The 14259-nt window shown below is 42.7% G+C and overlaps 2 protein-coding genes across 8 annotated transcripts in view; both read right to left on the reverse strand.

Moving 5' to 3' along the window:
* GNAT1 (G protein subunit alpha transducin 1) overlaps positions 1 to 14259 on the reverse strand; it is a 116793-nt gene that overhangs the window by 67090 nt on the left and 35444 nt on the right. The gene's annotated exons all lie outside the window — the stretch shown is intronic.
* Positions 1 to 14259, reverse strand: part of SEMA3F (semaphorin 3F) — a 158449-nt gene that overhangs the window by 28357 nt on the left and 115833 nt on the right. For all 7 annotated transcript variants that reach the window (XM_072989850.2, XM_072989851.2, XM_020789295.3 and 4 more), the window contains 2 exons: positions 7277 to 7370; positions 4753 to 4872 (listed from right to left, as the gene is read on the reverse strand). In XM_072989850.2, coding sequence (XP_072845951.1) covers positions 4753 to 4872; positions 7277 to 7370 — 214 coding nt within the window. The remainder of the gene's footprint in view (positions 1 to 4752; positions 4873 to 7276; positions 7371 to 14259) is intronic.

Raw genomic sequence — 14259 nt, forward strand, 5'->3', positions numbered from 1 at the left:
TGATACAACACCTACCAATGCCTTTAAAGCAGTTGACAGAAGTTTATCAATATAGTGATACTCAGGCCGAGGGAAAAAATTAAAAAATACAGTGGTGCCTCGCTTAGCGATCGCTCCATTGAGCGATGAAATTGCTTAGTGATGGGGTTTTGGCCATCACCAGAGCGATCGCTTAGCGATGGCCCCTATGGGGGAAAATCGCTTTGCAATGATTGCGGGGAAGCAACCCTTTTTGCACAGCTGATTGGAGGTTCCAAAATGGCAGCTGGAAAAACAAAATGGCCACCCGCTGTTTTGCCTCGCTTTAGAGGCACCGAAAATGGCCTCCCCTATGGAGGATCTTCGCATAAGGTCAGTTTTAAGCCCATAGAAACACATTAAACACGTTTTAATGCGTTTCTATGGGCTTTTTAAAATTGCCTAGCGATTAAATCACTTAGCAACATTTTTCCTGGAACGGATTAACGTCACTAAGCGAGGCACCACTGTATAGAGAAGGGCAGTCGCATGGCAGTAATGGCATCTGGCTTCCCCAGTGAATTTTCTTCAAAAAAGTATCAGTAAGATTGTACACACATGCTGTACTGCTAAGGAATATAGTGGTGCCCCGCATAGCGACGATAATCCGTGCAGCAAAAATCGTCGCTATATGGATTCATCGCTATGTGAAATTAAAAAGCTCATAGGAATGCATTGAAACCCCTTCAATGTGTTCCTATGGGCTTAAAACTTACCTTTTAAGCGAAAATCGTCCATACGGCGGCCATTTTAGCTGCCCGGTAAGTGAGGAATCCGTCCCTGTTTTACCTGGTGGCCGTTTTGGAACCACCGATCAGCTGGGAGAAAAACATCACTATGCAAAAATCGGTAAGCAAAACAGCTTACCGATCATCACAAAGTGATTTCCCCCCATAGGAAACATCGTTATGTGATCGCAAAAACATCGTTGCTATGCGGATTCGTCATTAAACAGGGCGCCCGTTATGCGAGGCACCACTGTATATTGAAACACCACTGCAACAAAAAATAACCAGAAGCCTCCTGGAGAGTGGGAATTGAACCGCAGTTATCCCGCTGGCTGGTAAAATGAATTGCTAATGTAACTGCAAATTCATGCTACAATCTAACTTGGGCATAAGTGGGAAACAATTTCATCATGTGAGCACACTTCTTCTTCACCAGACTCCACTGCAATTCCTCCTCTGAACAGCCTGGGTGAGGAGGATCAATGAGTGAAGGAAAACGCCCTCACAATTACAAATTGGCAGAATTTGCTCTTACAGTGGTCTGCCAACCAGAGATGTTAAACATTTGTTTCTTGCCTGCTATTCCCAGAACTGCAAAAAGGGGATTCTGGGAAATGAAGGCCGAAAAAGCACATTTCCTATCTATCTAAGCCCAGTCTGCCAGCTAACAAGGTGATCTTCAAGGTGGCTTTAAAAACAACAACATACAAAGGCTGAACTCCTATTGCTCTGTGTAGCAAATTGCACTAAAGTAGTTCATTGAATCTGTGGGGATTTGGAGACTTAACTCTTCCATGAGTTCGATTGACTCAAATGGGCCTTCTCTAGTGCATCTTCCTATACTGAGCAACATGATTTCAGCCAATATGTGCGCATGTGTGTGTGTGTGTGTGGGGGCAACTCTGTAAGAATGAAAATCAATCACATCTAAAACTAGCAAATCAAAATGAATCCAAAATGAATCATTTTCAGGGCCACACAGCTGCCAGGCTCATGAAGCCACCAGGCGTTGAGTACCCATTTGTTTCTTCAGCCTATGAGAACTCTCTTACATATAAGGAGCAATCACCAGGGTGGCTGGCTCTGACCTGAAGTATTGGTTCATGTCGGACAAGCCAGAAGACTTGCTTAAAGACCTGTGGAATGAAGCAGCAAGAACTACTCCTGTGTTTAAACTCTGCATAATTCTATCCTAAATCAGCTCTCAGGCATTCCCCAAGCCAGGGTCCCATGATATAATCCTTCCATTGGGCATGGAAAGAAAAGGAAGTTAATCAGCTGGTGCCAAGTGGAATCCATGATGCAATGAACCAGTAAATGTTCTGAATTAAAAACTTGAAAAGAAGCTTCACCTCTATAAACTAACAGTTGAAATTCTGTCTCTGTTCTGCTTTCCAAATAAAAGCCATTCTGAATTACTCCGGCCAGTGCTTCACACCCCATGCTTGTCATGATTCAGACTTGGAATGCAATTTGGAAAGATTTCTGAATTCAGTGCTGTTTTCTGCACTGAAGCTCTTTTGTGGAATGTAGTGATGGCTTGTCTTCTATCACAGGCCAAAGCTAGAGAAGCAAATCTTTATGCTAGCCATCAGAAAAGCGGTTGACAAAATGCTCGGCAAGTTAAGCAGCCATCTGCTAGGCTGCTGCAAGAAACGTAGCATAATGATTGATTAACTAAGTCCTAGTCTACTGCGCTGGAACCCTGAACTCTATCCTTTGTATCACCTCATTTGTAATGTGAAACAATGCAGCTGAGGATTCTTTCTGCCTAGAGCAGGCCTTCAAAAGGGTGAATGGCAATACAAGCCCCGTGGACCAGGGCTGTTGGTAAATGCCATCTTGAGGCAGCTAAGCATCGTTTCTCAAACCTATTGAAAGAATGCCCTCCAAAATTTATGAATACTTCTGTGTCCCTCTCACCAACGTTGAAATGTTGCTCGGCTCTTACTTTCTTCTGCACTAGAGGCACACCTTTCCAAGGCTATTTTCACATACACGTAAATATGCCCAGGATTAATCTGCGATATTCCACAGGTATATATTGTCAAGGTCCAGCCCTACCATTAGAGAGAGTGGATCAAGATGTTGAAGACAGTAGTAGCAACCTATGGGATGATTCTTCTGAGCCACTTCCCTTTGTTGGCAGACAGAACTATGTGAAGAGCATTTCCTTCCCCACTAAATTAGCCAACTGCCCTCTGGTGAAATGGAGGATACTATCCTAGCACTGTAGAGAAATTCACGCGCTGGCATGGTTCACGTCTCTCATTGTGGTGGGTGCGTGTGCTATCGTGTTCTTTGCCTCAGGCAACAAAACACCACAGCCTGGCCTTACTATCCTCTCCCTGTGCTAGTTCATCTCCAAGGACAAACAAACAACCAAAGCACCCTCCTCGCCTTTCCTTTTAGAACTCCAAGGGAAACTTGTACAGTTCTGAGAGAAAGACTGAGACTTGACTGTTTAGAAGCCTATTGCGAAAAAGCTCATCTTCACAGTTAGTACCAATCATTTCCAGATCTGAAATACACTCCTACAAGATTAATGGCATTGCATGTACACCTGTCTGGCTTCAAAAACTTTGGTATGAAAATGTGGGAGGCATCCCAATTTGTGTGTGGGGGGGGGAGGTTGTTGGCATTTTCACTAGAGTCATCCCTGTTAAAGAATTGCCATGGAAGGCAAATGGTGCCCCTTATAATCCAGCGTTTGCTTACACAGGGAGCGATGTTCAGGTTACTAAAACGACATCCCCCTAAACCTGATCCCCAACCTCAAGTTTACTCAGCTGTTTTTGCTGTTCTCCAGCAGCTGGAGGTGCAACCAAGAGGAGGCCAAGATCTTCCCTCATTGGATCCCATTCCATGGTGAATGCAAGGGGAGGGGGCAGGGAAGAGAACAGATTAAATGCCCGGGATCAGTTACCATAAATTATGAGAATACAGACCTGCCCTTGACCACCAACTGTGTGGAGAGAAATGATGCTAGGAAGAAAATGCATTTGAATTGACAAAAGGGGACATCCATCAGAATCAAGGAAGCAGGGGAAGAGAGAAACTAGCCAAAAGCAAGCAGCATCCTGAAATAAACATTTGGCTATACAAAGGTTAGTGTGCTCAAAGCTTCTTCGTGGAATAAAAGCACACACAACGCTCTTCCTCATCCACATCTTCAATCACACATTTGCAGAGCCCAGATAAAATATGTGGATTTGCAGATTCTGTGCTCTTCCTACAATGAACCATGTGTTCCTCCTAGAATGATAAACGGAGCACTGTAGACCAACCGATGCTGAAAACGTGCCTGATTTCATGAAAGTGAGACAGAGAGTATAGGCAATGGAAGGGACAACCTTTCGGGCAAGATGTATTGAAGGAGCCTCATGGACAAAGGAGAAAAGGGTCTGCCGCAGGACTGCACACAGGAGTCATGCAACATGGAATTGGCGCAGCGGAGCTGTAGCAGAGGAGGCGGCAGCAACAAAGAAGGCCAGTAAGGAAGAGTAATGGCAACTAGAAGATATAAAGATTCCACTATCCCAACTAGGCTGTTTGGAATGTCTGTACGTGGACAGGCAAAAGAAAACAATCCCAGACTGTACACATGAATTGGCAAGGTACTCCAACTTGTCAGGAAGCCAGCCCTAAAAAAGTCGCAGGGGAGCAGTCTCCCTTCACAGGACAGCCTCGAAAGCAAGAGGGAGTTAGTTGCTCAGTGCTTTCCTTGGTGCTGTGTCTTTTTAATATATGCTTTTTATTCCATCTCTCAGCAGAGGTTTCCCTCCTTCCAAAGGTATGCTAAGGAGGCAACTCACCAGCTAACATTGAGAGACCCTGCTGCTTCTTTAGAAGAAGGAAGAAAAATGAAATGTGAAATTCTCAGAAAGCCAAGTCATGCATCCAGTGGTCCTTCTCACTGTGTGGGATGACCACCAAACATTATCAACATAGTCCTGCCTTTGGTCCTCTACGTGTCAACCTCTGCAGGGCTTTCCTCGTCACTCACCATTTAGCCAGCGAGAGTTGTACTGGTCAGTCCTCATGGCGGTCTGCTTGCCCATGGTACGGAAGATGGCTGCATCAGTGCCCATGAAGTCAATGTAGACCCCAGCATAGAGTTCTTCATCTGTGAACAAGGCAGGCCAGAGATCAGAAAAGAGGACAAACGAGAGAATTACAAATGCTGAAGCATTATCTGATGAGCTGGCAATGAAACGGGAGAGCCATGTTCCCTGGGACTCTTATCCACCCACCCTTGCCATTAGTCTTACTCAGAGCACTTTCAGGAAGAAAAGTGCAGAGGCACCTAGGAGAGTATATTCCTTCCATTCCTCTTTGGGGGCACTTTGGAGATGGGTGCTGCTTCCACAGCACCTACACAAGCAAGGGAACATTCTCAGGGGCACTTTTGGCATGACACGGACAAGGCAGAACCTGGAAGGGCAAGTCAAATGTCTTCTTTTCTCCTGCCTGCATCCCTCTCGGGGGATAAGTAGGCAGGACAGAGCTTTGAGAAATAAACTTCTTGGATGGTAAACTTCCCAGAATCCCCAGACACTTTGTGGTTTTGCTGGCAGGGGATTCTGGGAGTTGCCGTCTCTGAAAGATACCATTTCACATTCAGACCAAGACCACTCAAGGTGAAAAGGTATAGCCCTAAAATGGGAAAACAGTGCTTTCAAAGTACAATGTTGAGCATCACAGAGTGCTATATATCCACGTATATTGAAATCAGGTGCAAGGGGAAGCTTAAAATCCCACTCTAGCACTACAGTTTGAATGCAACTCAGTTGTCCACACAGTCATGTATTTGGAAAACCCATTTCTTCTGCATTTCATGTGATCACACACATTTCATCTAACATCTAATCCACTGTGATTTACAGAGATTCATAAGCTCACGAAGAGTCTTTTAATTTCTGTATACATGCAAGACAGGGAGACAGAAAGAGTGCTGTGTGAGGGACCTGCAGCCTTCGAGCTCCCTGGTCCACTCAAATATTGTCCAATCTGCTATTTGTCACAAAGAAATTCATATATTTCAAAGCTCATGTTGATTTACAGCTAGGAACCCTTCAGCTTTTTGTACAGCATTCATACCTAATAGTGAGTATGAAGCTAAGCTTTCAACCTGTGCCAGCTGTCCTTGGATGGTGGCTAGATAATGCAAAAATGACTTCCCTTCCGCTGTTTTGAACCTCTCACAGAGGAATTAATAGGGCTTTAGACAGAATTGAAGCTGAGTTAATTAACACTGCTGTTCCTCAGATGCAACACTCAGCCAGGAACCCACTGGCACAGGGGCACAACGCTTGCCTTTCCCAGGCCTGGGCTGCAGCTGCTGTCAGATTAATTAAGAAGTTTTGGGCTTGTCATGTAAATGGATACCTATGCCTGGGCAAGATCAGAGGCAGTCGGGCCATACTGAGGGGCTGGGGGATTTGCAGGAAGTAAGAACGTTGCCTAGTCTTGGAGCTGACTCTGGGAGGGAGCGTGGTGCAGCTGTTGTGCCAGGGGAAGGCCCAGGGTCAACAGGATAAAGATACCACTGCTAATTATCTTCCTGCTGTGAGCATGTGTAACCTCAGCCATCCTTCTAGGAGAAAGTCCTCTGGAACCTCATCTACCAATGGACTAGAGAAGAGGGGAGCTTCCATGATATGGTGAGCCCACTCTCAACGTTGTTCAGAGAAGGCCCGTGTTTGGAATCAATCTGTAGGAAGACTGGGAAATGGAAGAACACACAAAAAATTCTGTGTGTGGTCATCAAAGGATAAAGATAACAGAATTAAAGAAGTAGCGGGTGGGCAGAAGCCAGTCTAAATTCACCTGTTAATCCACCATTGAGCAGACCAAGTGAATCAACTGCAGAATGGCATCAAGTTTGAGTGGTAAAGTGGAAACCAGTGGACATTAGGGAAGTGACAAAAATTTCACCAGTGGAGTTTTGCCATAGAGTGTTTCAGATCTTAGTTATGAGCCAAGGTGCCCCTCCTTTCCCACTAGTGGTGTCATTTTGGCAGGAAGCAAGTTCTTTCTCTCAGTTATCAATCTCTGAGAGGACATGGGCATTTCTCAATAACTAAGCTGGGATTTCCTACTCCCGCTTCCCCCCCTTTTCTTGCCTAATTTATTTGTTTACTTATTTATGTTTTACAACATTAACAATATGAATCAGTACATGCATTCATATATTTCTGTATCCTTCTTCCCTCCCACTTTTCCTTTCTCACTCCCCGTGGCAAATTTCCAGCCACTCAGACTTCTTTGAGGAAACCTTAAAACATTTTTTTGTTCTGGGCATAGAGTTGCTTTTCCCTTGCATATTATTTCTAAGAAACCCAGGGTGATGTTCTGATAATACTGGGAGAAGGGGCAATGTCTTGGGTATCTTTAGACAGATCTGAAGTGCTCCAGGACTCTTCACTTTTTTGTGTTGGGGGGAGGAAGCTGATATGACACAAAAGCAAAATATTAACCTTTTGCTTTTAATTTAACTTAAAATTAAAAATCTAATTATTGGAACTCACTGATTAATGCCGATACAGTGTCCACCTTGGGGTCATACGAACATTTCCCTTTTCCTGACTCTAGCCTCTCTGGTTCCAGGTAAAATATGTAATCCTGCAATGGAAAGCAACAGGGAGATAAGTGATCTGTGTTATCACATACCTTTATCTTTGGCCTTCACAGTTTCTTTGAAATACAGGGCATCTAAAAGCACACAGGATACAAGAGATGGCATGCATGAATTACACAATCAAAATGCACCTTTACTGGAGTGGAACTTTTCGCCCCCAAAAATCCAAACTGCAAAATATAAGAAAAACCTGACATCCAGTATGATTGTCTTATGGAAGCTGCTTTAAACCATTTTCTCAGGTGGCTGAGGGTTGAAATCTGCATTAAAGCTATCATTAGAAGAAGAAATAACTTAAACACTGGAAGAAGCCTGATTCTTCCAGCATAAGCTTTTCACACCTCCCATAGTTTCCCTGTTAGTTTGTAAATTTTTGAAATTCATCATTCTGAAGTAATCAGAGGCTTCATTTGCAAGTACAATAAATGAGACACAAAGTTCTACCCATATCATGTCTCTGAAATACTGATGGATTTCAGCTTCTAACAACAGTCTTATCTGTAACTTCTAATTTGACCTTGAGTCACTAAAAATCATGTGTTCACCACATACCATGTTTTCCCGAAAATAAGACAGGGTAAATTTTGATCCAAAAACGCATTAGGGCTTATTTTTCAGGGGATGTTTTATTTTACGATCATGTCATTTTCCTCTGGTTGCTGCACAATGTTGGAGGGCAGGGTTTCACTTAACTAGGGCTTATTTTCAGGTTAGGTCTTATTTTCGAGGAAACAAGAGTAGAGAAAAGTCAACTGGGAGTCCTGTACCACAATTAAAACTTCATTTAACCAAAAACATTTGTGTTCCGTAGCCTTGTGCTGCACATACAGCTGAGGAAGCAGATACAGGGCATTAGTTACTATGGACCGGCTACAGTGCATAAATAAGTGTGGACATTTATGTGGGTTTTAGGGTGCCACAAGAGTCACTGATTCTTCTTCTCTTTTTTTTGCAACAGACTTAACACTGCCATTGCCCTGAAAAATGAATGCAAATTAATTTATTTGCTCCCATTCCACTGTAGAATTTTACATCTGCATTCTTTCTTCCTGAGGCTGCATGGTGAAGTTTATGAAACCACTCTCCAGAGAAGGGCAAGGAGCTCACTTCATGAAGGCAGATGATGCATAACCAAGGGGATCATTTTTAAAGCGGTCTCCATGTAGTGGCTACAGCAAGAGCACTGGACCAGATGTTCATACTATGTATATTCTCTACCTTTATTGTATTTATTTACCCCTCCCAGAGCTCGCGCCAAACATTAGTGAGCACCGATGTTGTTAACATGTTGCTTAAATTGGGAACTGACAGACTTCTTTTTGATACTTATGTGCCACTCTAGATACAGTGGGGTCTCGACTTACGAACTTAATCAGTATTGGAAGGGAATTCTCAGGTCAAAAAGTTCGTAAGTCGAATCTGCATTTCCCATAGGAATGCATTGAAAACCATTTAATCCGTATCTGCTCTTTTTGTCCATAGAAATTAATGGGAAGCTGCTATTCCGCCTTCTGCCACTAGATGGGGATATTTTCTCTTTTTTCCTTTTAACCTAAGATTACTTAGCTTTTAAAAAAAGGAAAAAAAAGAGTTCGTAACTCGAATCTAAGTTCGCAAATCGAGTCCATATATTCCTATGAGAGCGGTTCCTAAGTTGAAACGTTCGCGGTTCGTAAGTCGAAACGTTTGTATGTCGAGCCGTTCGTAAGTCAAGACCCCACTGTACCAGGAATAGGGACTTGAGTCGTATGACTCACTGTCAAGTTGGTCTTAAGTCGTACCAGTGACTCAACTCAAGGTGTTTTTTTTCCAGTGACTTGGATTGGACCCACCCACCCCTCTCTTTCTTCTGAGGGAAAAAGCTTGCTTTTAATAGGAACTTGGACTTGGGACTTGGGACTAAAGACTTGGACTGGAGGCATGGTATCAAGAACTTGAGACTTGAGACTCAGACCCAACGACATACCTACATCCCTGCTAGCTAACAAAGTGCTGTTTGTATCACAATCTTAAGAGTTTTTAGTCAGTCCTAAGAAGGATAGGGAAGGTTACTTTTCTGAACAGTAACTCCGAGAATACCTCTCTGGCCATGCTGCCTGGGGTCTTCTGGGAGTTGTGGTCCAAAAGAAAAACTCTTCTCATTTCTTAGAAACACCACAGCAGCTTTGCTTTCGGAATAGCCACTGCATTAATATCCTAATCCAGCGACAGGAACCCTAGCCCTATAAATATAGCACAAGCCCCAAAACATCCCTCTATCATATTTAGACTGTCGAAAGTAACTTTTCTTGGCTTGAATACACTTCTTAGGGGAACAGCAAAACTCAATTGTGGAAATTAACACACCATTTTCAGCAGTCTTCATCTGCATGGTGTTATTTTGAAAACTATGCATAGAAAACATAGATCAAGAGCTCGAGCACAGAAGATACTTCTAGAGCTCATCTCATGGAAACTGGAAAATTCAGGGACATTGTCATGGAAGCCAGTTTTCTCTAGAATGTTAACGATTTACAGATCTTTTTAGAAATCGACAAGTATAGGCATTGGGCGGAGAGAAAGAACTGAGTTTTGCAAGGTGTGAATGCTGCAGGTAAGTGTTTAGCTACCACGTTATTATTATTACTAGGTGATACGTAGCAACATATGGAAGTATAGAAAAGCTGCAGAATATTTGACAGAGCGTGAATCGGAGTTGATGTGCAATAAGGATCTGTGAAAAGGAAGTAACTATATGAACATGGTATGAGTCATATCTATCTCCTGAAGTATTTCAGGGAACTTCAGATAGTCTTTAGATATCTAATGACAACAAGCCACATCTTTTATGCATTATGAAAAAGGAAGCAGCCACAGATCTCTCCTGGTTCTTTCGGAAGCTCAGCAAAGGCACATGATCCACAACAGAGTGGACAAAGTGCACATTTTTTAACATCAGTGGGTGAATATCCAACTGTTTGCATTGCCACAGTAATGACCAATTGCTTCAATTAGTCCCACGTAGGATTGTAAGACCGTCCTCTGGTCTCCTGAAGGGGCTGCTAAGATGCTGGGAATGTTTATAAATGTCAGAGGCAGAAGTAGCATGGAGGGAAAAAAGGGAGGCCAGGATGGTAGAATCAGCCTTTGGGGAAGACACGAGCGGCTTGTTTTCATGAAATGTTTCAGAGTCACTGGTTGGAAACCCTTTGGAAATTAAGGACAAGTGCTGTGAGAAAAATCTGGAGGCAATTTGTTCTTCGGTGGCTTAATATTGACATGGAGCACAATTGAGCCAGAAATAAGAACTTTTAATCCTCAGCTGATTTGAATTAGAGAGATTTAAGCACAAACAGGACCCTACCATTAAAATAAATGAGATGTACATATTTTTTTTCCTTTATATCTGTCACTTCTTAGGAGGAATTACATGTGGCAGGCTAAAATATTTCCATCCCAAAATATTTTGACACAAAATTTCCTTAGGGTCCTTTGAAAATAAAATTAATGAAAACTACAATTAAAACATATGACTAGCCTGACATGTGTGTTGTGTGTGTGTGTCTGTGTATGGGTAAAATTTCTAAGCTTCTTCCTTTGTTCCACAGGGTCCAAACAGCTGTTGTACAGAAACTGAGCTGGGATTGTGGCTATTTATTAACACACAATTTCCATGGAAATGGACCTAAGCTTTTTTCTGTTCCGATAATGAGAAACAGAGTAGCGTATGGGCTTTGTATTGTAAGAATGGACAAGAATTGAGAAGACAAAAGAGTGAGGCATATAGTTCAAATATTATTAACTCAAACAATTATGGAGCTCATCCTTTTGATAGCATGCATGCCACTGGGCTTTGTATAGCACTAACACTGTCTAAAAGATGGATTGGACAGGACAAAATAAACCCCCTTCTGCAGTCCACCTTTCACCTGAGAATTTGCTGAAGTCATCTACTTCCAGTGGAAAGGGCTGAGTCAGTACGAATGGCATAAGGCACTTTAGAATTGGGATGAGGCAGCAAGACGAAAGGAGAGATGGGACTAAACTCAGAAATAAGTCATTGCTCAAGTTGGATTGCATCCCTCCTCTCTTATCTTCTCTAAGTCTTGTTTCTTCAGAGTGCTCAGATAGAGACAAACAAGTGGACACTAGATCAAATCAAGCCTGGACTCTTGTCTAAAAGCAATAAATAAATTAAAAATGGCTTAATGGAAGCCATCAGACTTTGAGCATATCATGAGAAGACAAGACGTACCGGAAAAGATAATAATGTTTAGGAAAGTTGAAGAAAGCAGGAAAGGGGAAGACCAAATATGAGTTTGGATTCACTGATTCAATAAAGGAAGCTACAGCCTTGAGTTCTGCATGACCTGGGCAGGGCTGTGAATGAGAAGACCTTTTGGAGGTCACTAATTTATAGAGTCATCATAAGCTGGAAGTGATCTGATGATGACACATAAAAACAATATATCTACATAGATACACATATGTAAAACACACATATGTTAATACAAGTGCAACAAATACTGGAGAGAGCTTTTGCAACTGGGCTGCTTCTAGGTTCTGGAAAATCCAGCCTTGAAAAACAGTGAGCCTCACAAAGCCTCTCTCTTTCTGAGACTTCTAAGCTCCCATCAGGGCCTAAGTCCAGAAAAGTTCATCTCCATCACCAGCTCTGATTCATAACTTATGGTGGTTTTGCTAAGGTATATAGCATGGTAAAAGGTAAAGGTTCCCCTTGACATTTTAGTCAGTCATGTTCGACTCTAGGGGGCAGTGCTCATCCCCGTCTCCAAGCCATAGAGCCAGCGTTTTGTCTGAAGACAGTCTTCCATGGTCACATGGCCAGTGCGACTTAGACACGGAACACTGTTACCTTCCCACCGAGGTGGTACCTATTTATCTACTCGCATTGACATGCTTTTGAACTGCTAGGTTGGCGAGGAGCTGGGACAAAGCGACGGAAGCTCACTCCATTGCGTGGATTCAATCTTACGACTGCTGGTCTTCTGACCCTGCAGCACACAAAGGCTTCTGCGGTTTAGCCCACAGCGCCACCATGTCCTATATAGCATGGTAAGAATAACTTAAAGGAGTATGCTATGCTAGTGGTCCTTTTATTCAGGGAGAAACATCTCTCCATGAAAGTCCATCACCTGATTATGAGTGCAAACCTTGTTCCTTGAATAGTGCACAAATGAATGCATGACTGTCATGGTTGGGATAAAAGAGCTTTTTGCAATTTAAGTACAGCACTGTTTGCAAAAACTGTCGTATACCGAACCAGTGATTCTCAACATTGGATGCTCCAAGTAATTTTTTTTTTTGGGGGGGGGGCATCAATTTCCAGAAACCTTGATCACCAGATGTGCTGGCCAGGGTTTCCAGGAGTTGCAGTCCAAGAACATATGGGTGACCCAAGGCTGGGAACCACTGTACTAAACCAAATGACACAAATGGCCTTTTTGGTTGGCTCTCTCCACTGGTAGACAAGCAAAGAGAAGAGATCTCTTTGGGAATGTGACAGGAAAGCAGGCTTGAAGACCTCAAAACAGCAAACAGGATGTGACATGCTCTATTTGCTGCACCTCTGTCTTTTTGCAAGTCCCCAACCTCTGATGCACTTCACTTCCCTCTGCATCCTGCTGGGCTAACAGTTTGGGAGGTCTACAATAGCAGGATACCACTGAAGGCTGGCTTCCTCTTTCTAACATGTGTCAAACACATGTTGATGACACCCATGAGGTTGAATGGAGTGGGATTGCTCCTGATGTGGCTGTCAGCCTGTTAAAATGCATTGCACAGCCAGTGACTACATAAATAGCATTATCAAGGACAATTCAGTAGGATGGATGTCCTGAAAATGATATGCAGGTATTGGAATCTGGATTTTTAAGTGAGACTGTTGGCACACACAGAATTTTAGTTCCAGTAAAGCTTGGAGCCAGTAGATACAACCTGCTAAGTGATCCATCTGATTTAAGATCTTTTGTTCTGAGTGGGAAAGCATCCCCTTTTGTCACAGGAACAGAGGATTGGACAGAAGCTGGGCGCAGGAAATGGAAGCTGCACCATCCACAAGCAGTGCAAGTGCTCTTTGTGAAATCTAACATATCAAAGAAAATGTAAAGTCAACCTATGTGGATTTGTGCAAGCTACACAGCCCCAAAGTGTTTTACTTAAAAACCATACCAAAACAAAACCCAAAGCAATACCAAAACATTAATAAGACCTGAGATTCTCAGGATTTGGTTTTCAATTTCAGTTCCTCTTACTGTTTGATTGCAGACAAGGTAATTTCCAGTATTTCTGCCTAGGAGTTCCTTTGTCTTCAAGAAGAAGAGTGCATAGTGTAACATGGCCTAGTCCCCTGTTTGGTGCATCATCTCAAGGACACATGGGAGACGACTGCTCAGACGACTACTCTGAACTTATACAAAACCTATAGGAAACCTATTAGGAACAATACCTCTTGAATGACTTCATTATTCAGAACAACTCTGTAACTGGGGAAACACATCCTTCATGTCATCATGAAAGCAACTCTGTGTTGGATTCTCAGGCAGAAGAAACTTTCTGTGCAGGACAGCTGAAACAATTCCTTTTCAGCCCAGGTTTTGATCCATAGTAGCATAGCAAATGCGACAGTAGCACAAATGATATCAATCCTCCTAATAGATATTAGTTTAAGACCTTACTCTCTGTTAGCAAGCCTTATTTGACTCAATGACAGCAACAAAATCAGAATGAAAAGGAAGAGGATGGTTCTGATTAATGATAATCAGTAAGAGGACAACATATTACATTTTATACATATGTGTTTTTTCCCCTTCACTAGCCCATATTTCACAGCAAATGTTAGAAATTCTATGGAATAATCCACACTCTTCCAGC

This window comes from Pogona vitticeps, chromosome 2, assembly GCF_051106095.1.
Source record: "Pogona vitticeps strain Pit_001003342236 chromosome 2, PviZW2.1, whole genome shotgun sequence".
Lineage (NCBI taxonomy): Eukaryota > Metazoa > Chordata > Lepidosauria > Squamata > Agamidae > Pogona > Pogona vitticeps.